This window comes from Pagrus pagrus (genome assembly GCF_965226575.1).
Source record: "Pagrus pagrus genome assembly, chromosome: 8".
Lineage (NCBI taxonomy): Eukaryota > Metazoa > Chordata > Actinopteri > Spariformes > Sparidae > Pagrus > Pagrus pagrus.
In genome coordinates this window covers 12456367-12481791 of record NC_140192.1, presented here as the reverse complement: position 1 = coordinate 12481791, position 25425 = coordinate 12456367, and the positions used below count along the sequence as shown (strand labels likewise).

General features: G+C 39.9%; 1 protein-coding gene across 1 annotated transcript; it reads right to left on the bottom strand.

Moving 5' to 3' along the window:
* Positions 1–13239: 13239 nt before the first annotated feature.
* erap1b (endoplasmic reticulum aminopeptidase 1b) lies at positions 13240–22919 on the bottom strand. The gene is made up of 19 exons (XM_084359267.1): positions 22572–22919; positions 21665–22185; positions 21100–21238; positions 20785–20919; positions 20529–20649; positions 19875–20029; positions 19575–19688; positions 19264–19395; positions 18614–18745; positions 18130–18213; positions 17872–18029; positions 17603–17682; positions 17298–17481; positions 17038–17194; positions 16432–16616; positions 16087–16248; positions 15794–15934; positions 15467–15548; positions 13240–15274 (listed from the first exon to the last, which is right to left on the bottom strand). The coding sequence occupies exons 2-19, from the start codon at positions 22153–22155 to the stop codon at positions 15104–15106; spliced, it is 2823 nt and encodes a 940-aa protein (XP_084215393.1). The 5' UTR covers positions 22156–22185; positions 22572–22919; the 3' UTR covers positions 13240–15103.
* Between the last annotated feature and the right edge of the window lie 2506 nt (positions 22920–25425).

The window sequence follows — 25425 nt, the reverse complement described above, 5'->3', positions numbered from 1 at the left end:
TCAGCAGATTAACATAACCTTTTACATGCTGGTTCTTGCAATGTCACAGCGTTTGTGTACAACAGAGCCGCACCAGTATTTCCTGAATTGTTACTCAGCCTCGAGGTGGGAAACTAAAGGAACAGGTACCTGAATATCGCCCCCATGCAATAAATGTTCCTGAATTTCAGGATTATACTACATGTGTGACAGGAGAAAAATAAAGGGGGGATAAAACTCCTTTGAATACTCTTACTACAGTTTTTCCAAGATGTGTGTGTCTGCTGGGGGATTCTGTGTTGTACCGAGGCATCATGAAGGCTAATATTGTGCTGAAACACACATCAGCTGGTCAGCAAGGAATCACCATCTTTAAATAGACGTATGATGTTAACTTGTGCTGAACTGGGTTATCACACACACAAAGACACACAGACACACAGACACAGACACAGACACAGACACACACACACACACACACACACACACACACACACACACACACACTCACTGGAATGTTGTTCATCAACAAACACCCCAGGTCAGCTCTATAGTTACCACCCCTGTCCCAGCAATGCAAACACACACAAAGACAAAGACTGCGTAAATACCTCATTTTAGATTTGGAGTTTTCAGACTTTTTGTCCTGAGAAACTGCGGCCACAGTTGTTTAATGCACACTGGGGGAAAAGAGGCTCCTATGTGTTTTCTACTCAGTAACGATGTAGATGGTCACTTTATTTGGTGGGGGCTTTCTCACTAATACTTTGTATCTTTTCATGGTAAATTGTGACTTTTTTAAAAAACAAAAAACTTCTGAGATGTTATTTTTGGATGAGACGAGTGAGGACTACATACTGTCTCCAAGCACCACTGTGAGGCTAAATAAATAACATTTGCAATCCACTAAGCATGCTTCTCAAAACAAGAGCTGGAAAGTACTTTAGGAGGATGAACTTCACTTCTCCGAGCTTTTACTTTGCGCAGAATTTCAATATTCCAAAGATTTGTGGGCAGACTGTTATTCAATATTCACATTTTTTCATCTCTGTAAAGTGGGACAGTGAAAACCCTCGGCGATAAACGCATTTCTGATGAAAGATGATATCCCTTGAACTCAAACCCTTGACCCCACCCTCTCTAGAGATACCAACTCCCACCAATTCCTGTGACCCCTGACCTTTCTGAATACCACCAACAGCAGCCAGCCCACCCACTTGCACAAACAGACAGACTCTGAAAGGTGCCACTCTGTTTTTTTCACATATTTTTTTTTTACTTTCAGAATTTTAGTAATTTTGCTTTCCCTAAGTCGCAGTTTATTTTAGTCAGATATCAGCGATTGCTAGGACGGGTAACAACTTGGGGGGGTTAAGTGTTATAATGACTTGATTGTCATGATACAACCTTAACGGAACCCCAACAGTCTGAAAAAAAAAGTCCCAATTGGGCCAAAAGTCCATGACTCCAAAGGTATATTGTTCTGAAAAGAAACACCCTTCCTGGAGATTTTTCTGTCAGGACAGAAAGATAGCTTATGAAGGGCAAACCCCTGGCAGATTCAGCCACATGGGCAGGGCTGGCAGTCGCTGAACTTACAGCTGTGGGGAGGGGGTTCGTATTTTGGTAGAAATTGGCACTTTTTTTGCGGGATAACAGGCTGTATAACTGCTGGGGTTTTGGATTAATGGGCCGCTGAAAAACTTGGTATGGCACCCAGTTCATTACCTGCTTGAACCAGCTGATCGGCTCACAGTTACAACCAGCTTGGTCAGCTCATAACATCCACTGCCATACCAATCAGGCTCAGTGAAGACATTTCCAAATCAATCCAACTGCTTCTTGTGTCGGTTTTGGTTTACTTAGCTGGAGTAAGCCCCTGTATGTTTCTCACTAACTAGATTAAATGACACCAACAAGAAAAGAGAATTAGAAATAGTAATGCCCCATTCAATAAACAACAATAACATTCAATAACGATCAGATCCAGTGAATTTTTGTTGTAGGGTTAGTAAAAGTGAGGTTTGAATCACTGCGCAGTGGATGAACATGGTTGCTCACACAAGAAGAAGATTAAAAACAAACCACAGCAGTTACATTGAGAAAAGTAAGAATGAAAGATCAAGAAAACCTGCAGCCTGTGGACGGTGTCACTAAAATCCTGATAGGGCCAAGGACCTCCCACAGCTCAACATATTGTATGTTAGCATTTATGTGTTGATGAAGAGTCACAGTAGTAATGAAGGCTGTACAAAAATAGCAGTTCAGAGACTCACTGTGAGTGAGTGTGTCATCAGACAGTATAAAGCTTCGTCAGACAGTGTAGTGCCAGGGACTCTCCAGTGTGCATTCATATCACAAAGCAGTGGGGGAGGGGAGGGGGACTACAGAGAATGGGAGGAAGGTAAGGAGAGACATGGGTCATCTTAGTAAAAAAAATTAAAAAAGCAGCTGTGCTCAGTGATCATTCAACAGAGAACAGACATACATACACAAACATAGACAGACAAACACAGTCTCCTGTCTCTCCTCTCTTCTTGCTCTGAAACTCTTCTTCTTTGACCGACATGCTCACATGCACGGACGATAAAGCCTCCCATCCATTCCTTTGTATATTATCTGTGCTGCCCTCTGTGTGCAGCCCCTCGGGGGGTTTCTCCATCTAAATCTATTCCAGGATCCCTCGTGTCTCTTGCAGACCAGCGGTATTCAAACTCGGATTCACCAGAAAACTTAAACAATCTGCTTTCTTTTCTCAATAAAAATCAGATACTAAATTAACTCCACTTGAGCTTAACTGTTCTCCCTTTGTTTGTTTCCAGGACGATCTGTTTGTTCGTCTGTCTGTCGGCAGGGTCTCTAAGAAAGACACTAATGAACAGATTTCTTTGTAGTTAAGTGGGCAGATTGACCTCTTAAACCAGTGCTTACCCACATGTAGGTCATTTGTGACCATGCATTATTCAAACCAACAGAACAATGTTTTGAATTGTAGTCCAGATCAGTCTGGCCAAAACAAATCCAGCTCAACGATAGAGAAAAGTGTAAATTATGGTCAGATCATCTACATTTCCCTTTGCTGTAGTAGTTCATGCATGCAATGTGTATTAGGGTTTGAGTGTTTATCTCAATATTGATATGAAAATGCAGCAGATTTCAGTAAAGAGCCACTGGATTAAGCAAATGCAAAATAACTTTTTAAGGACTCATTTTGGCTGTAACTGTGAACATCCTGTGTGAGTATGTACTGTATCATCTCCAATCATTTTATCAGACCAAACAGTTTTACCTGAGTGTGAGTGTGCGTGTGTGGAAAAGCAAAAAAAACAATTCCTCAGGGTCAGCATGTGTTATAGGGTAGGGCTCAAAATAAATTCTTCCAATCCTCACAATAAAGACACTCTTTGAAATGTAAATAACATATGTAGCTATATGCACATGTGTTTATGTTCCAGAAGAACTGGACATACAGTATATGCACGAAAAAGTAGATATACATATGGTTGAATGCACAATACTGTATAGACACATGGGGGACATGGAGGGAGCCATGCATGAGGAAAGCGGAGAGATGGGGGGATGGGTGTGAGGAGAGAAAAAGCCATAAAGTGTGTAACCATGGGCCTGAAAGAGAGAGAGACAGACACAGAGAGTAAAACATGGTGAGAGGGAATGGAGGAAACGGGGAGAGGGGGGTGGGTACAAATGTGAGACAGAGCACATGGTACACCATGTACATACAGTAGAAAAGGAGAAGTTGTTTATAATTTCAGATGTTATTGATCTGAATACTTTGTGGTATGAAAGGTGCCACGCAGAAACACTCAAGGCGTCCCCCTAAATATTTTTCAGTGATAATTGAGATTTTAAAACACAAATGTGCAGTTTTAAAAGACAAGAGCCGACTTAGAAATATCAAAACATTCAAAGCATATAAGGAGCAAATGTCCATTAATGAGATAGTAATCTGGATTTTTTGGGTTTTGATACATAAATGATGTACTAAGCCTTTTTGATTGCGATATAGCAATACATTTCCTGATACATTTGGTGTGATTGAATGGAAGTCTAATGGGAAAGAAAAAGCTAAAGACATGTGGAGAAATAGATGATCCAGTGCAGGAGTGTGACGTCCCTCGTCCACCCAATCAAGCTTGTATTACTCACTTGCGCCATCAACGTTCTGAATCATACTTTACTTGATAACCTCGGGCACATTTCCAAAGTCAATACTTATTTGGTACAGAGTCAAATCACCATACAAGGGCTGCTTTGCCTGTGTGCATGGGCCAAAATCACCAAGCTGTTAAATGGCTCACAGTAGCAACATATAAACAATTAGATAGTGGAGGTCATAATCATCACTGTAATAAAGATGTATTGATGGTGTATTTTTAGAACTAATAATAAAAACAATAAACTTTATTTATATAGCACCTCTAAAAGCAGAGTTTACAAAGTGCTTTGACAAATAACCAAAAGCAGGAAACTCAGGATGACAGTATTGCAGAATAAACACTCAACAGTCAAGCCACACACAAGGAAGCCTCGTCTAAGGTGAGTTAAAACAAGAAGGCAGAACAAAACATGTAAGAGCACAAAAAAGTCAGTATAATTAACTGAGTAGTAGAAGTAGAAGTAAAAGAAATAAAAGCTATAAAACAGGCAAAATCACTGAAAGGGAGGGGGGCGGGGTGATGCAAAAATAAAAAAACTTAAAAGAATAAAATCAATAAAGGATGACAAGAAGACGACATCACATCAAATGAATTAAGAAGCGATAAAAAAAAGATTATGGGCAGTAAAAAGAATAAAGAGAAATAGATTGAAAATAACAAATGAAAGCAGTAAAGGACGGTAAGAAAAAAGACATCACAGGGGAGGAATTAAAACAGATTGATAGACTAAGAGCAGTAAAAGGAATAAAAGATGGAAAGATGAAAAATCACAAAAGAAGGGTGACTTCACAGGAAAGCAAGTTCATAAAAGTGGGTTTTAAGAGGTGATTTAAAATAAGTTACTGTTAAATGAGTGCTCTTTCCTTTTTTTCTAAAATGTTGCTGTCAAGCTGCCATTGAACAAGAACTGCCTTGTAACATAAATAAAGACATAGTGTACACACGCTTGGCATGTGCATCTGTCTACACACTCACACTGCCCTCTAGTGTTTAATTTGCACTATAAAACAACATTTCACTATCGACAGACTATTCTAGCAGCCCTCGCTCCCCACTAACAAAACCCTGTGAGCTAGAGGGAGGTAGAGAGAAAAAGCTTTATAAAAGAAAAAGAAGAGAGGTGACAGGGTGTAGCTGCAACCCACAGCACATGTTTTCCATTTATGGGTTTTTCTAGTTTCTGCTGTGGAAGCTGCCAATAATGTCATATTGTCTCCCCTGGACTAACATGTTTGTGATGTGTTCCCAATGACAGGAAGTTGTGAAAGCACACTCTTAAATTAGCACAGGAAGAAAGATATGAAGGGACACACACACACCCTGTGCTGTGTAAGTGATAGGATAGCTCAGTAAAGATATGTATAAGAGGAGAAGATTTCCCCTTATGGAAGGCTGGCAGACGACACCACATCCAGTTGCCTTAAAACAGAGAGAAAGGACACGTTGAAGCCCCCTTGACATATCTAGGGTTACAGATCATGTGTAAATGTCTGGGACACATGTTTGGGACACATGTTACTCTGGCCATGTGTGGCTGTATGTCAGCCTGTCTCCACAATGTCGGCAATTGTTGCCATTCTGTAACATACTCTGACTTTCTTCTTAACCAATGCAGCACATGAGGAAAAAGAAAGAAGTATTGATGGATGAGAGTGTGAGATGTGAACCAGTTTTAATGAGAAATTTGAAACATGAAACGTGATTAAGAGTTAATACAAGCCCCTGTGTGTGTGTGTTTGCAAGAAAAAAGATATCCCTACAATTTCAGTTACATGAATGTCTTTGAATGCAACAACAGGTAGTATCTGATTTATGATTCTCCACAAACTACACTTAATAAACGCAACACTCCTGTTTTCATGTTGATGCAGATTCTCATTCATTCAGGTCAGGGTAATTCTAGGTGCTATATTGTAGGCAACCGGACATGTTTCAGTTAGCTTGTCCACCCAGAGGAGAAAACACCCAGGCATAAGCAGATTTATAGAATTTATGCTGTCCAGTGCAGCCAGGACTGCACAGATTTCTACATTTGGGAAACAAAACAGTCCCTCCATAAGCGAACGGCACAATACAGGAGGGCCAACTCCTCAGGTCAAGACTCTGCTGTCCACTTATATCTGAAGGAGAAAGCACAAGGACAACAATGTACACATCTTGGCCAGAGAAACCAGATGGTTTGAAAGAGGTGTCAAACTGGAACAACCATCGTTGAACAGAGGAGGTGGCCTACAACACTACATATCACTCACTCACAATGCTGTCCTGAGTTCACTCGCCCGAGGGACACCCATTCACACCTGGACCCACCTAGCCCTAATGACCCACATGAATGCCGGTTGGGTCAGCGACTCACATGTGGCTCTAACGAGTCACACGTGACCTTAATGACCTTAAGGGTTCACGCCTACACGTCAGCCGGCAACTTCATTCCAGTAAGAACTGAAGAGGCCTCTTGGATGAGAGGTTAAACGTCTCAAGAAACATAAACAAGTCCAACTGCCTACAATGTAGCACTTACAACTTTGGTTTTTGTTCCCAAGACCAACTTTTTCTGTGCACACAAAAGGCTCATTTCTCTCAAAATGACCAGTTATAGGCACTCCTCTATCGTGCTGTTTAATTAGCCACTTGATGAGACACTCCTGTCAGGTGAATGGATTTGCTCCCCACCACTCATTTAAACTCATTTTCTTCTAAAGAACTTAGAGAAATAAGTCCAACTCATGCAAAATAGGAGCAAAAACAAAAGCTTTGCCTTAATATTTTTGTTGAGTATAGTTTGAAAGCCTTTTCCATGTAACTTTCTAAATGAGGAAAAACAAATCGTGAGTGCATAATGAAGAAAAATGTGCACATAGAAGAAGTAGGATCTTGTGAATTCATGGTTGACTAAATTTTACTTGACAGTGAGGACTCTTACCTGAAGAATTTTCTGGCTAACGTGTATACAGTTGGTCATAGTTTTGGTGCAAGAGTGGACTCTGCTGGACAAGTCTTGTTGAAATTGTGCAATAATACAAAGCCACATATGATAATATCATCATTATGAACATCTTATATTTACATGGAAATATAGTACAAAATTAAATATATACAGATACATTTAGTATATGTGTGATATTACAGACATATCTTGGAGTGACACACATTTTTGTCATTCTATCCAGATATCTGTTAGTAGACCAGCTACTATATGTATCATATACATCTCGTCCTGAGATTTAAACCATTCTGATGTGCAATTTGCTCATTTACACTTTACATTGACAGTGTTGTCGTTGTTTAATTAAAGTTTTAAATAAAAGTTTCACACAGAAAAGGCAGCTTTCTTGGTTTCAGAGCAGGCTGTTTAAACAGTATTTTGTCATCTGTACTTTTCACATCATTTGGTACAGACTTTAGATACAGCACACCTCTGACCTTAAAATACAGCTTTCAAGCTTTCACGTAAATACAATGAGACCCTGGAATTAAGCATTACATGCGTCTAGTGTCACCAAAAGAGTGACAACAGAGAAAAGAAGAAAATAAATTACGTATAATCCAATTTCAATCCTGAAAACAAGTCACTGTCAAGGCTTTCAGAAAGTTGGTCTTGATTTAAATGCAAAATGAATACATCATTCAGCCACTTAAAATAACTGCTACATCCAGTGTGTCATTATATGTTACACATAAACTAAATATTAACGAGAAAGCGCTCAGAGAGCACACACATTCCTGAGGCTGAAGGATCTTCAAAACTTATCATTTCTACAAAAGATCATCTGGATCTGGATCAGAATTTGCATTAAAATGTGCACAGTGATAGACTGATCCTGAGTAGATGATAGTGTCCATGATTTCTGGCAAATATCTAAAATCTGTCTGTGAATATTTCAGTTTTAATACTAGGGTAAAAGAAATTCCATTAAATTCAATTACGATGTTGTTCCACCTATGAACTAAATATATCCAAGATTTTATAAAATAATTTGTGTGAAGAAATTGGTGTGAAAACATTTAAAGGAAAATCTGTGCTGGCTCTAATACATATTGGTAAAAGGAGTCCTCCAAAAACAACACACATTTGTCATATTTTAGGAGACATGAACCAAAACAATGTGCTTCATAAATAGCCACATGGTGGCACCACTGGATTCACATTTGCACCTGAATTAACAATAAATTTCACGAATACCTTTAAAGTGTTTTTTGAGATACCCTGCAAAATGAAAAGCTGTAATTGCAAACAAACACGACCAAAAGCATAAACTCCTTGTGGGCGATAATACCAGCAAGAGAAATTATGCACACAGATCCCATTTTAACAATAATCATGCATGGAAATATAATCTATTTTGGGTCTTAAGTGTTTGGCTCAGAGAATATCCTGTATACCCTCTGCAGTTTTAAAGACCCTGTGTGTAGACATCACATTCATTTTACCACAATAAAAAAAACACACACAATAAAACTAATTATAAGCTCCAGTACCAGCTCACTGTAGTCCATTAGGCAGTCCTATAATCGAGACTGTCCATGACGTCAACATAAGCACAGTGCTGTGGTCCTGGCTTATTGTTGTGACCGTGTTTGTGGTTGAACCCTGTCTGTTTGAGGTAGGGGTGGTGGGGATGGAGGTGCTGGTGGTGGCGGTGTGCTGGGATACCCAGGAGCATTAGATTCTGTGTATGCAGGGGGAAGATCCTCAGGCTTAAAGCCCAGCTGAAATACACAGGAAGAAGAACAAAGTTAGAATCTAAATGCTATAAAATACACACTGAGGTAGATTTTATGTGTTATTTTTGCTGTGAATTTGCCAGAAGGCAAAATAGGACAAGATCTGCTGCGTCCTGGTCTGACTGGTTTTCATTTTGTATTATACGGCAGCCTATTGGCGCCACGCCACAAAAGAAAAACAAATCAGTATCATGTAACAACGTGTGTAGTTTATTGTTATAACAAAATGATTTTAATTTTACCATTAAATATTTTCACATTATCACATCATACAAACTTGCAACAAACTTTTCTTGTTATAACAATATACTATTAATCATGTATGACATGAACATGTAACATAAAACATTATGATGTGATAATATGATGATAAATATTTCATGTATTAAAATGTATTGTTAGAACATAACGTTACCTTAAAACGTGATGATATAATGAAAAAATGTGTGGTTACAACATGAAAATATCTTTTCTAGTGAGAAAATACCTGTAATGTTAGTGTTGTTATCACTGAATCATCTTATAACGTGAAACATTTCATGTTTTTACGAGATAACTTATGTTTATAACATTGAAATGTATAACGTGATAATGTCACGTGAAAATATGATCTTATAACAGAAAAATAACATGTTAGTAGGTGAAAATATCTTGTTATAATATGGAATGTTTCATGTTATAACATTAAAACTTATTGTGTTAACGGGATAATACCTTCTTAATGGGAAAATATCTTCGAATATGAAACATTTTATGTTATAACAATGAATTAATCTGTTATATTGTGAAGTGTGAAATGTTACAAAAAGAGTAGTAGTGTATTGTTATAACACAAGTTTTTACATTATAATGTTATACTGAGTTTTGTTTTATAATCACCTCATTATAGGCAGGTGGGGGCGCACAGTAAGCAGCAGTGCTGTATCGTGGTGGTGATTGGACCTCCTCGCTGTATCGAGGCGGCCTTAAATGGTTTTCGCTCTCTGACACATTTCTGGGGAAGGGGATGAAAAATATCGGATTATGGCGCACTTCTTGCTCATTGCGCCTCCACACCTCCCTCTCTATCTGCTCCTCCCTGAAACGACTGCAAGCCCTGCAGAAAGTCGTGCAAAACAAGATGGAGAGTCCGAAGCCCAGGATGCCCAGGAAGATCCTTGGAAAGGAAGAGGAGAAGGGTGAAAATAGTGAGAGAGAGTGTGGGAAACACATACATATGGTCTTAATCATTATTGCTAAAGGAATAGTCATGACTATTAAGTTTGAATACTTTTTAAATGTTGTGTTTAGGGTCGTGGAGATCCTGGGCCCTGTTAGAGCTCAAAGACATACTGGTTTTATTGTTTTATTGATACTACTTTATTGATGTAGATGTGCTCATAAAGATAAATGATGACCTGTTTCAGGGAGAATATGACACTTTGCTACTGTTTATGATTTCAGAGACCACGGCTGTAAAATATGCTGAAATAAGGGATTTTTTATGCTCTGTATCTGTGACAGTAACTTTTGCACAACACAACCCCTACCAAATCCCATATAAGTTTAATTACATTTCTGTTACTGTAATTTTACGACAGTTTGGTCATAAGAGGGATAACACGGGTTTAACAAACAGCCCAAGGCGTTGACCGGGCCTCCGACTTCCGCAGATCCCAATCTGATGGAGCATCTGTTGGACGTGCTAGATCCATGGAGGCCAGCCCCATTAACAATTGAAATAGTGCAAACACCATTTCACTGCATCTTTAGATGAACCTAAACACTATTCATTCACTTGATCCATTACAGATTTATTCAAACCTGGCTGATATTGAAGCTAAGGTAGAAGGCAACTAAGGTAAAAAAAAAAAAAAGTTAAATAATGTTTTAAATGAATCACCAAAGAAACATAAAAAAAAATGTCTTACTCTAGAATGAACTCAGATGGCATCCTTGGCGCTGCGTGAATAAACCTTTAATGGACCAAAATGGACGTATCAGATGCAGAAACCACAGAATGAACCTGAAGGGGAAACAGGAAGAACACTGCATATTAATTTTTGTCATTGATTGCATGCTTTACTTATCTAAGAAATGTATTTCTATGATTATCAACTAGAGTTTCCACATCTTTATTCTTCCTTGATCTCTTACATGAATTATACTTTGAACTTGAGACCCATAAATGTTTTGCCCATTTTAATTGCCTGTCTCAACTCTTACTGGGAAACAGTTTGTCCTGTGGTTACCTCACATGGTTTACAATCATTCAGTCTACCTGAACTAGTTGGTGTTATTATGCAAAGGTCTGGTGATAAGATTTGTTCCACTATGCTTTGAAACCAATCAGGTGAGCAACAGCCTTAGTTTATGGTGTAAAAGAAGGTCAGAGACATTGGTATCAGTGGTCTGAAATGAATTTAACATAAAACTTTTCAGCTGGGTTGAGAAGATTCTTCTTTCTCTTTACCAATATCGACCTTTTAAAAAACAGAAACATCAAGCTGAGAGGAGGGCTGTTCTTGGCTCATAAAAAGTTGATGTTTAAGAGTTGCATTGTTTTCACAGGACATCATTTCTATCAAAGGAGGGTCGGGCAGGTTCACATTAACACCCTGAAAGGTGTTCCAGACACAGTTCTTATGTGTCCCATCATGAGTCATGCACAGAGACTAGACTGAACTGGGTTTGCCTCAGATACCACTCAGACCTCGTGATCACAGGTGTTCATCAAAAGTACCATCAGCCACAAATAAAAACTGACCTTTAACCTTTTGCCTACTGTACTTTTACTCAGTGGTGGATATAACAAAGTACATCTACTCAAGTATCGTACTTGTATTTCACTTGCATTTTATATTTTTTGCTTGTTTATACATAAATACTTAATAAAACAGCTTGAATTGGCTTTGTGTGTTGTGTTTTTGCATAATCCTGTCCGATCCTTTTTTTAACTGAACTCTTTCAGTATTTCATTTTATCGGTCTTAGTGTTGTGTGTTTTGGATTATATTGTTTTAATTGTCTTCTAAATGATTAGTATTACATTTGACATGGAATATTGCACACTACACTCCACTATACAAAGTTTGGTAGTAAAAATTGGCTTACCCTCGCCAGCTACAACACTAATAGCAATGTTAGCAATGCCATAATAATTGAATAGTATGATACAGAAGGACTACAATAAAAGGGTCAATTCTGTTCACAAATAAGTACTTTTTTGGATACTTTACTTATTTTTACATTGTGATTGCACTACTTTTATTAAGTAAGAACATCAAAATACTTTGTCCTCAACATGATATTGAATCTGTACTCAGAAGGGAAACAAAAACTCTATACATAATTTTATGTGGTCAAACATCACACCTTTATACATGCTGCATAGATTTTGAATACAAAAACAGGCCAAGAAAAGAGCGCAAAAATCACGAGAGGAAGGTGAGGTCAAAATTCACACACACATGATCAGCGAGCACATTGGAACAGGGCCCCGGTCTGTAAATACTGACTAAACAAATAAACAGATCCCAGTACGATTCATTTGAGATACTTTGATTCAATTCAATTTGATTTGATTAGAAATTGAGCTGTAAGTTTAATAAAAAAGGAAGGAGAAGCAGAAAGACAAACTTCAGGCTCTTACCTCCAGTCCAGAGACGACTCTCCTCAGGTGTACAACGGTGAGGGAAAAATCACTGGAGCAGAGTGCAGTGGGTGTGCTTATGAGGAGGCGGTGTGTGTGTGTACGTGTGTGTGTGTGTGTGTGAAATGTGTGTAAGTGAGTGCAAAGCCCAGCATGTACAATATATAAGCCCCCGAAACCCCCTTTGGAAACCGAAGTATTTTTTTGTATGTCAGCAGTGTGTTTAACTTATACACACAGATGTTATGTGTTTCATATATATTCTCAAATATATGAATGTATGCGTATGTTTTATCAGCTGGACAGTGTGTTTTATTAGTTTGTGCTAAAGGTCCATCAGAAGAATTTATGGCAGCATTAGAAGATTTAAAGTAACAGCTACCTTTCCCCACAAGGCCTTGTAGAGACAAGAGCGGAGGAGTAAAATGAACTAGTTTAAACTTAAAAGAAATAAAATAAAAGGGAGGGTGAAGACCACAAGTCTGTTTCCCAAGTCAAGAGCACCTTTATTGAGGTTCTTCAATGTTTACATGAGCAGAGAGTCAATACTGGTGCTCCTGAGTCAAAGCGACAGGTGAAGTTGTTGTTTATCACAGGGGCTCTGCCAAAATGGATCAGTAACACTTTTGACACTTGCAAAAGACAGGCTTGAAAAAAAAATGAAAAGAAACCCGGTTTGGTTTCTGTTCTTTGTTTTCCTTGTAGGTTTTTTGTTTGTTTTTTGGTATTTTCCTGTTAGGATGCACGACAGTTGAACGATAATAGCACACAGGACATAACAAAGTGGTCAGAATCTAAAGGTTCGTATTGTACCTAGATGAAGTTTCAGAAGAAGAATGGTATTTAAGTTATACATGAATATATTTTATGTGCATGTTTACTAATATTTAACATATTACTATTACCCTTTAGACTTACATTTACTATAATGGAACTCAACCCCCATGTCTTATTAACTCCACACACCACCCCTGTTTGTCTTCTAATCCAAGCTGAGATAACCCCTGTTGACATCACAATGACATAATCAGAGGTTATTTTCACAGACTTGAGAAATGTCCTCCAGAGCACCAGAGGACATAAGGAAACTGTCATCATTGCAAAGTCTTCATGTATAAAAAATGGCCACCGGCGCAAGTTTGATGTTACGTATGAGTTTCTGTGTGACTCAACAGAAACACAGGTCAACAAAATGATTGCAAAATTGCCCCACAAACCAGGAAATGTAATCTTTACTGCTGGCTGGGTGTGGACCCGCTGATCAGAGTGAAATGGTACAAAGGTTTCATCCACTCTCAGAGGTTGTGAAGCAAGGATTAGCAATGTCACCACAATACAAATAACAGAACGCGGTAAAAAAAAACATAGAAATATGAAAAGTCAAATCAACTTTATTAGTCCGATGTTTAATAAAACAACCAAATACTCTCCTTACAAAACAATAGCATTGCTCTGAATCCTGTCATACAAAAAGGGTTTTTACAGTGACATAAAACATGTGTTGAACAAACCAAAGACTTTCCTGTAACAACACATTCCTGATAGTGCACTTTCTTTCTCATCTATATGAGAAGTTAAATAAAGTTAAGAATGCTACCAAGAAGAAGTGATGTCAGAATTTATATTCATGTTCCCAACATTGGAAACTCAGGCAAATAGTGCAAAACAGTGATCTTGAGTTTTCAGCATATTTAAGTCAATTATAATTCAAGTGCATTAGGGTAACTTTCGTACAAACAATTGTTTCAGAAATCTTTCGGGTGCAGCTGCTGTAGATAACCCACATTTTGCAGCATTTTCACTGAATGCCTGAGGCTATCAGGCTTCTTTTTCTAGAGGGATCGCTTTTTTTTGTTTGTTTTGTTTTTCATGTGAAAAGGTGTGGTCTGGTACCTAAATATTTTGAGAAAAATATGATATCTAATATGGTACAACACTACAATATCTATGTTGTTGCTCTCTGCAGTGATAATGCAGCATGAATAAAACCTCACATTTTACATAGGAAAAACACACACATACCAACTTCACTTCACACAAACACACACATCAAAAAACAAACACACACAAACAGCTCTGAGCACAAATGGTCAGGTGAGGAAAAACATCCTCAAACCTCTGCCATGTGGGGGTTCTTTAAGGAAATCTATGATTACTTAGATCTCTTTTTAAACCTGAGAAACACCCCCACTGAACAGCACTCAGCTGTAGTTTACGGATGTAGCACAGTCATTGTTATGCAAGTCAACATAGCACTTGCGCATTCAACAAGTCAGGTGTTGATACGCAAGTGCTAAGTCAGGTCGGTCAGGTGTGGGTAATTAATAATATGCATTGGGATTACACAGGATCCAAAGGTTTTTGTTTGCTTGTTTGTTAGTTTTGCTTTTGAAATCTTCACATTTTTGGAGGGGATGTCAGGAGTCATAGGTATTAAGTTGAATTGCTAAACAATCTGAATTCTGTCATTATAAAGTCATCAAATTTGTGATTCAAGAGATGCTCTAAGTGTTGTGCATACCCACACCTCTTGCAGTTACCGTCTTTAGCGACATAATTGTCCATTCCAGATGTTTTAGTTTCCGCTGGAGTTATAAATCTTCACGCACGGCTCTGCGGCTGCGTTTGTCCAGCCAGGCCTGCAGCAGAGGAAGGTTGGTGTCCATCCAGCGGATGTTATCCTCGATGGTCTCGTAGGTCTGCCGGATACACCTCAACTCTGAGCCCGTCTCCTCGGTCAGGGAGCCAAAGAAGCTTTTCACCTGAGTACAGAGTAGGTGGATTCAAAAATATCATATCATATCATATGGATCAGTTTTACGGGATTTCTTTAAAATAAGGAACATTATTACAATTCAAATTTCTGGAGGCAACAGGAAAACACTTACAATAGACAGACAAAAGTACTTGAAGCCCAAAAGTGTGGTCATTAATGGACACGCAGCCTTGCTTACCTCATCTAACATCTCCCTGGTAGAATACTGGCTGGTCACGCCGGTCACCATGTATGATATGGTGTGAGAGCCCAAGTCAAATCTGAAGCAAACAGTATTCAAAGTGAGCTTGGCAGTTTTTTCAAAACAGTTATGTTACTGACACTTTCTGAAGCTTAAAGGAGTCCATTTTGAGCTAACAAAACACTCTTTTCAAACACTTATTTCAAATGGACTTAAGAAGTAGCCTACTTTACTATGTGAAGCATTTTTGGCTTTCACATAGTTGCAAAATGTTTAAAAATTAGAGTATGTATATGCTGTATTTGCATGACAGTGCTGACTGACTTCTTGATCATGGTGTGCCAGTTGGCTCGAAAGAAGTCCCAGGCCAGTTTGAAGCCATGTGGGTTCCTGCTGACAGAGACGATGACATCTGGGAGGTCCTGAGTCTTCATTATCTCACCACTGAGGCTCTGCTCCATCATCCTGTAGACAGGAATAGAGTAAAAAGGGGAAAGCAAGAGGAAAGAGGATTATGAAAGGGCAGAAAGAAATCCAAAGGGAGAAATCAGTGGGAGAGAGCAGAGAGGAGAGAGATAGAGAGCATAAAAAGAAAGGGTGTAATATAATGTACCCACCATTGAAGCTTGTCCTTCAGCGGGGTGACGCCCATCGCACTTTTCATGCGGCTTTTTGCAGACATTTGAAACGACTGTCGGTACTTCTCAAACAGGAAGTCCCACCCCTCTGGTGTGCGAGCTCCAATCACAAACACAGCCATGGTGATGTCAACAGGGAGGCTGAAAACAGAGAAGGCGTTCAGTTCAGTAACAACTCTGTGAAAGCTTGTAATCTCTAACAACAAGTGCTTTTCAACATTGAAGGTTCAGTTATGACTACAGACGGTTATTTGTAAAGAAGACTTGTGAACAATTATCTGTAGGAGACTGTTGGGGTGCTCTTTTAGGAATATGACCCCTGACCTCATGGTGCCATCAGAGTCCTTCCACTTGTTAAAGAGCTGGGTGGCTTTGGCTACACAGGGAGCGTAGTTCCTGACGCAGCCAAAGAGCAGCAGGTAGCTCCTCAGCACTCGCTCTGACACTGATCCAGAGTCAGTCCACTCCTGCCGGTCAATCAGTCCCCGGAACAGATCCACAATGTAGCCCTGAGAAACACATGCAGTCTCAATCAGGGCTGGAGGTGTTGTCAATTAGACAGCAGTTCCAATTTTGATTATAGATTTTATGAAGATTTTAAAATGATAACATTAGTGATCAACTGTTAAAATAACCTTTATTATGATCATAAAAAAGTAGAGTTTCAACTTGTTGTTTTCAGGTTCGATGCCAGAAAGGAATTTTATTTTGTTTGAATAACCAGAAGTGACAAGGAGCACTTTGCTTAAACAACATGTGCACGGTCCGTTGTTTTTCAAGATTTTTCAGTACTTATGCAGGGAAGCATGACTCAGGAGTTTTGTTTGTCTAATGCACGCTCACTTGGGTGACACCGTACACATTCTTCAACACTATCCATAAGATAGTTTGACTGTTTTGTGACATGACATGCATGTTGCCTTCACTAACCTTCATCTGGTTCTCTAGAGCAGCCATGTCTCTTTTCTCCATCAGTTTGTAGAGAGGTACAAGCTCTCCAAAGCCCTGCGTCACAGCCATGATCGCCGTCTCTTTGGACAGATACAAAGACAGCTCCAGAGCCGTGTCCAGCCTCACCTTCCCTACACTGCAACAAACACACGTCACAGGGTTCAAATCAACGCTATCATTTCCTCTATTTTGCATTTGGCTGATTTAAAAACCACAGGGCAACGGATCTTTGAACAGACCTGACCAGCTGGAAGACATTCTGGATGATGCTGGCGCGGTCGTTGCTGGTCAGGGCTGTGTGGTTGTGTTGCAGCAGTTTGATAATGGAGTTCCACCCCTCGCCTGCGTAGTGGACCATGTAGTAGCCACTCATGTCCACATTGAACTTCACCCAGTCCACCTCCTCCGGCAGGTACAGGACGTCTGCATGTTGGAGGAGTAAAGACAAGCTCTGACGTGAAGTAGGATCAAAATTTTCATGTATAAAATGTGGATAAAAACATATAAATGTAGCAATCTAAAAGTAAGCTTCATCCCCACTCACCAGTCTTTGTCTTAAGCAGGAAGCGCTGGATGGTGCTGGAAGCACTGGTCATGTAGGTCAGGGGGATCTGCCAGAGGAATCTATCAACACACAATGATGATTAAAAGAATGATTATAAAGGATGAAACAATCAGTTATCTCATCATTCAGGATTAAACTATTAAGCGAGTGAAGATGAAATGCAGGAAATGCAGGAAAAGAGACTTCTGCAGTGACTGGCACTGTACACTTGTGTTTGCTGCCATTAAATTCTCTATCTGACATTTTACCCTTCAGTGAGGGAGGGGTCATCAGTCTTCAGGTAGCGCTCCTGACTGAGCTTGACCTCACGACCTCTGACCTCCACAGTGACCAGCGGGAACCCTTCCTGCAGCGTCCACGTGTCCATGATGGCCCTGACATCCAGCTCATCACCAGAGTACCATTTCTGCATAGACAATAATTGATTGAACATGACAAACAGTGACAGAAAACAAGAATTTTGGGGGCTTTGTTTAACTTGGTTGCTATGGAGGATGAAAACGTACAGAGGCTCCAGACTGGAGGTCGCGCTTGGAGCAGAACTCCTTGTGTTTCAATCGGCCTTCGTCCAGATCATCTGAGTTGCAGATCTGGTGGAAAGTGGCACAACATTTCAGCAGTGAATTATAACAGTGCCAACAAAGGCAGACACATTCATCTCAAACATGCCGGGTCCTGAATGGTGTATCTACAACGGTACTACAGGCTCACATGAGCAGTAAAATGAACTAATTTGTCCCCTGAAAAATGTCTGTAGGGCAACACCAGTGTTTTAAATAAGATTATTGTGTCACTGTCATTGTTAACGGCCATATTTACTACTGAGACAAACCTGGACAATTTGACCAGATGGTAGACTGGCCAAAAGCACTTGGTTTTAACAAGGCATTACTTGTTTTAAGCTCTAATGTAAATTTGAAACATTGCGGTGTATCCCTCAACCACTTAGCAATACTCACAGAGTCACACACAAAAATACAAGTCACTCACATCAGTCAGGCTGTCCCACAGGTGGCTGTTGACAGTGTTTTGGTAGCTGTAGCGTTTGAGGTATCGGATGATGCCAATCTCAAAGGCCTCAGGAGTCAGGAAGTCTCGTAGCATATTCAGAATACATGCTCCCTGAAAAATACACAAGCGGGTTGAAAAACAAACAAACAACCCAAATACTTCTATGAGTACTTGCACCTGTATTATTATGTTTCTTTTGCCTGCACATTTGGGAATAACTCATTGATACAAATTATGATTTAAACATACTACTGTCTTAAACAGTCTTAATTCAAAACTGATCCATTTAACATCAGTGAAAAGATTATTATAGTTATTCTTAATTTCTGTCACTAGGATAAGTCATAAAATTAATTAATGGCCAAGTGCTGAGGATCAACTGAGGAGCCTGAGGAAAGACACTGCTCTGTAGGCTAGTAGTAAGGTACAACAAACAAAGTCTACCCTTTTTCATCATCATAATCGTTTGTCCAAAGAGGCAGCCAGTGCCAGAATAAACAAAAAATTAATGTTTATTACATTACACAAGTCTACTTTATACCAAGTACCCAGATGATTGTTTACGCAGAGAGTCCTAATATCAGTGTGCAAACACCACATGGCTACTCCGCTGGCAGAATGAGCCTGACCTTGTCGTATGACACGTCGTCGAACATCTCCTGGATCTGCATGGGGTTTTCCACGTGGGTGGAGACTGGGTGAGAGGAGCTGAGGGAGTCCACTTCCATGGCCTCGAAACATTTCCCCAAGAAGAAGTCATCCTGGGAGAGAGAAAGTGCTTTTATGGGAACACATTTCTGAATTTGACTTGGAGAGGCAGATGGAGAGTATGAATAAAAAAAAGAAAGAAAAAGATACACTGCAGTTTATGGCAGACTCTAACTGCCTACTGACATGTTCAAAGTAAGATAGAAATCAGTTCTCTGTGCTCAGCTCTCACCACGTGCAGCTCCGGGTAGGTGATGTCCAGAGAAATAAACTCCATGAACTTGGCGAAACCCTCATTGAGCCACAGGTCGTTCCACCACTCCATCGTCACCAGGTTGCCAAACCACTGGATGGAGGAATTTAAAATACCAATGCATCTGTAATTATTCCTGTTATACGGCATTAAAGACTCTGGATGTGACAGATCTATAACTGCTGCACATGCTGACATTCAGCCTCAACCATACAAGTGAGATAACTATTCTTGTACAGAATGATAAATCAGTTTTTCAAAAAAATGCAAGGCCTCTACCTGGTGAGCGAGCTCATGGGCGATGACCTTGGTGATGCTCAGTTTGTCTGAAGCGGAGGACTTGTCAGGGTCAAAGAGGAGGCCTGTTTCTCTGTAGGTGGTCAGCCCCCAGTTCTCCATCGCACCTGACTGGAAGTCAGGGATAGCAGCCAGGTCTGCAGGGAAGAACAGCAAGCACATAAATACAACTAAATATAATTCTTTCATGTCACCTACTGGTCCAACTAGGTGTCCCTTCAATTCTTATGTAGCAAAACAAATCAGTTTTAAGTATGTGAATTATTTCTTTACATGTTAATATTTTCATGTCTTTAAAACAGATTTGAAAGATGACAAGATCACGTTATCTTGTGAATCCAGCTGACTGGCAAGAGCAGGCACAGAGCCTTAGCAAAGTTAAATGTGATCTCACACCATACATAAAGACATTAGACAAGCTGTGATCCCAGATGTTTAAGCAAGAGACAAACTTTCCCTCACCGACCACACAATTTCCACAGACGAACAGACACAAACCTGTGATCCTGTCGCGGGGTGGTTATTTATGCTGCTTCTTTTCTGAGTTTAGTAGAAGTATGTATATTACAACATAAACCGACTCATAAACTAACTACTGCAGCTACTGCTACTCCAATAACATGTATTTCCACTGACCCTGTTTGGGAAGTGGGTAGGGAATATCAAAATAGTCATCGTAGAAGTCCAACAGCTTCACAGCAGCCTCTAGTGCGTAGGCCGTCTGGTCGATCTTCTCTGCTACAGCGTAGATTGAAATCTGTTGGGAAATAAGTAAAAAACACAATGAAGACAAAAGCTGTGTCCTCAAAATACAATATACAAGACTATAAGACAGGTAAACACAAATTAAGAAGGAGAGCTCAATGACGGCATGGTCAGTTGTCCTCCTCACCTTGACACCATGCTGGGTGGTCCTGCTCACAGACAGGAAGTCAGACACGATGTAGGCCACCAGGTAAGTGCTCATCCTAACAGTGGTGTCGAAGTGATCCTCAAGCAAACCACCTGGCAACTCAACAGTTTTTAACTGAGAAACACAAGTGACAGAGAGGAGAAAAGAAAAAAGAGGTCAATTAAACACAGAGTACAGTGAATTAGGACCTCTTAAAAATCTTATTGCTTCTTAAGTTGAAGGCAGAACTCAATTTGTTATAAATCCTTACGTACCTTAAACAAAGTAAACTGATATCGCTGCATGAATGTGTACCTTAGGCATGTTGGATATGGAAATGTGGCGTGGCTCTCGTATAATCTGTATGGTGAAGTTGGCTTTGAAGGCCGGCTCGTCAAAACAGGGGAAGGCTGCACGAGCAAAGGTGGCTTCAAACTGCGTGGAGGCCAGAACCCTAAAAAAGTAAATAAAATAAAGTGAAATGTTTTCTTATGTTAAACATAACATGGTCTAAGAAGACACCAAGGATAATTAAAGCGGCTGTATGTAGCAATCTTAAAAATCTATTTATCATTGCAAATGTGTTGTACAAATACTATAAACAACATTACTGATGGCCTCTCTCTCATGCATGTGGTGCAAAGGCTAGTGTTGTCTCTACAGACAGTTAAAACTACATTTCCCATCAACACTGGTGTTTCCACATGCATATTTGTCTGGACAATCAGCATTATCACATGAGCTGTATCCTGTAATACATCCAACTAAAGTAGTTTGAAAAAGGAAGCCAGTCTTAGCAGTTGTCGGCTTGAATTATTGCGTTTCTCTCACATCGAGCTCCTTTAAAAGAAACAGAAAATTAGGTAATTCACGCTCTTACCGGACTTCTCCGTTCTTGGTGCGGTAGCTGCTCTTGTAGAAACCGTGGAAGCTGTCGGACAAGTTGGCAGCAAACTCCAGGTGAACTTCATACCTCCTACCCTTGGTCAGCACCGAGTCCGACAGCAGGGCGAGCTGGTGGAACTGAGGGTACTCCAGAACCTTGAGGGGCCTCACACCTTCGGGTGCGAGGAGCAGCACGTTGGACACCTGCATCTGCTTGGCATGGAGAACGATGGTGCTGGTGTCTTCCAGCACGTCCAGCTGGATGCGAGCAACGCCAGTGAAGTCGAGGGTGGTCAGGTTGGGGTGGATGGTCAGGTCGTAGTGGAGGGGGAAGACGGTTTTGGGGAGTCTCATGCGGTCCCAGGGAAATGGCTGGCCGTTGGTGGCTATGGGGACATCCTTGGTTTGGCCTTGGTTAGGCAGCTGCGCCCCTGATGAGGGAGAAAAGGGGGCGAAGAGCAGGAGCAGGAGAGGAGCCACGAACATGGTGACAACAAAGGCAGGAAATCCTGTCACCTGTAACACAAACACCATACAAGTAGATTGCTATGATCAGATATACTATAACTTTATTGTGCATCTTCCTATTTCCTGAAGGACCCGAGGACACACGTAAGTCTTTAGAATAAATAAATGCATTCAGTGTAGGTGACACTATCCTAATATCTGTCTCATTTGTCTTCTAAAAACTCTGGTAGATGAATAGTTAATCAAACTACCTCCACGCAAACACACAGTGAATAAGACAATGACAAAGCTTAAACACGACAGGTGATTTCCATTCATTTACAGTCACGAATCCACATCGACAAATAGTCTTATTTCTGTGTTATTTCTTCAGTTACCCTCCACTCTCAACATCAGTCAGTTCGTGCGCTATGTGCCAGAAATATTCAACTTACCGTGTCGTCTTCTGCGCGCAGTTTTTAGTTCTAATACTTCCGAGAGCGAAAGTGAAAGAGATGGAGGAGGAGGAGGTGCATGCTGGGAGAAAGAAAGAGGAAACGGCGCTGAGACCGCGTTATATGTCAGGTATTATTATTACCGCCAATACGTCCTGAAGCTGCGGTGACACGACTGTGAGTTAGAGATAAGACGCTTTTTGTTTTCAGGACATATTTTCAAGTCTGCGACTTGTACAGGAAATACGAGTTATAAAGAGTTAGAGAGGAATTTGTGCTGCAAAGTCACAACTGCACGACTCCAGGGTTTATATCCAGAGCACCAGGGTGTTAAAGTAGGAAATAGAAGGAAACATCCACTGTGAACAGGAAGTTCCGTCTTGGCTCGCACTGTAATGGTATATCTCACCACCAGAGGGCGCCATTGTTTTGATTAACGACCATTTCTGGGTCATGTAGTCTTCTGTCTGATAGTCTTCTCTCAAAATGTGTTGTCAAAAGTACCCAGAAGTCACATTTGAGTGAAAGTAAAGATATTATCATGCAACTGTTAAATATGTCTCTTTATTTTTCAGTTTTAGTTCATTTTGGCTGTACTAATGCGTATTGCATACATGCCCTTTCTTCTGAATTTCAACCTCAGCTCATATAATATGTCTATAATACACTGTGTATATTATGTGCCATTAAAACGTTTTTTCTTTCATCCCACTGTCATTACAGCATACAATAATGCATCCCATGTTTTCAGGCTTTCATTCTTCGGCCCTGGATGTGTTTTTTTAATTTTTACTATTTTTCACTAGATATGGCAATTTACCAGTATTTTTGCCCACAGGTCAAATACATGCTATTTCCCTTGTGTGCTGTAGAGGGCTTTGCCCCATAATTAAACAAAACCCTTATGCAACTGATAAAGACCACATTTAGTTCCAAAAAATGTTCCATGTCAAAAACTGCAATAAAATACTATATATTATGCACATGGAAAACAACTTTTCTGTGTTTTATTTTTATTTTAAAAAACAGTTGCATCATGTAAACAAAGGGTTAATATCCTGAAAACGAATGAATAGTTGGTAGTAATTATTAATGTAACCTGGTGAAAGTTGAAAATTATATTAATATTGAGTATTTTTATGTAAGTTTTTGACATGGGACATTTTTTGTACTAAATGTGGTCTGAGTATTTTTTATTTTTTTCATCAGTTACCCGAGGGATTAACGGTAAAAAGCATCTTAAGAACTGAACCTGTGACCATAAAACTATGATAATGTCAGGTATATTCAACTTTGACAGCCCTACTTTCTGTATATTTGTATATAAATAAGTGTGTATTTGAGATGTTGCATTGGTAGCTATTTTTTTTAATGGCTAATAGCACATTGTCAATTTGCAAACTACCCTGTTTCGTGACATTGCTAATTTTGACTAGCACTATCAACCTGTAGGACAAGGTTTGTAGGGCACTGATGTGTAGATGCTCGCTAGCTGCTAGTCTGACCCTCTGGGCTGTGAACATTAGCTTCGGTGGAACAAATAGGCTATGCCCCACCGAAATTGCCACCGGTTTGAATGTAAATGGGCCTTTGAATTTACAGTCACATCAAATGTATTAGCAGTGTGAATAGTAAAGAGCTCAGTATTTTTGGAGAGGATTGTAGTGTGAGGCTCTTTGCCTGCTTTTACAGTAATTATTGTAGGATAGCATTTTAGGGCACTCAGCACTCTTCCAGTTTCCAAGAGCAGAGTGTAGTCAGTGGAGGGACAGACACAGAAATCTGACTGTGATGAGGATAGCAGCAACAATGGGGCAACAAATGATTGTAATGTGTAATTACAAGGTGAAAATATTGTCATAACACTGTTTAATTGACACAAATTATGCAATCGGTGAATTAAAAAATCGAGATTGTTAATATATTAGATCTACATCAATGGAACATACAGTAGGACATCCAGCCATTGTTTGGCATGCTGCATTTGGCGTACTATTTATTGACACATACTAAATCTTATTCAGACATACTAAATACTGTTCAGAGATCTTGTTTTATTATGTTTAGGGGATTTAAGTGCACAGATGTATGTGTTAGGTTGTTATTCTTGTGTTGAGCTATAAACTGCTCCTCTGAACCCAGACTCTGGTCCTAGCTATCTGTAAACATCTACAGTGCTACATTGAGGTTACACTTTTAAAAGGATGAATGTGACAGAATAATATATATCTAATTAACATTTTTTATTTGCGAATTGAATTTATTGTGGGAACCTGAGCACCAGGGGAAAACCCACACAGACATACTTGACTTGACTTGACTTGACCTGACTTGAACTGAGACGAGATGACTTGATTTGACTCAAGTCATTTGGTCCGAGTCTCAAGTCACTTTTTCTTGGGCAAGTCAAGTCAAGTTGAGACAGTGGACAGCAATTTAGTGTTTTTTTAAATGAAATATTTATTTCATCATGGGAAGAAACCTGAGCACCAGGAGAAAACCCTACTGTGTGATTGCTGAGCCACTGTCAAGTAAATGGGGGGGACGGGGGTGGAAATCGGAAAGGATTAGGAGACGGGCTGGGGTTCAGAGAGAGATGGAGGCAGGTGGGAAGAGGGGGGTGAGGATGAGGTCGAGGGGGAGAGGGTGGAGCGAGGACGGAGGAATGAAGGCAAAGTGATCCGAGAACGGGAGGAGGGAGATTTTCTTTTCATTTCTTTTTTCTCCTCCTTTGCTCTCTTTTGGAGCTCCGCCTTCATCTGTTTTTCTTTCTTTTTCATCTCCTTTTCCTGATGCTTTTCCAGCTTTTTTTTAGCTTTCAGGTCCTCTTTCTCTTCTTCTTGTTTCCTTTTCA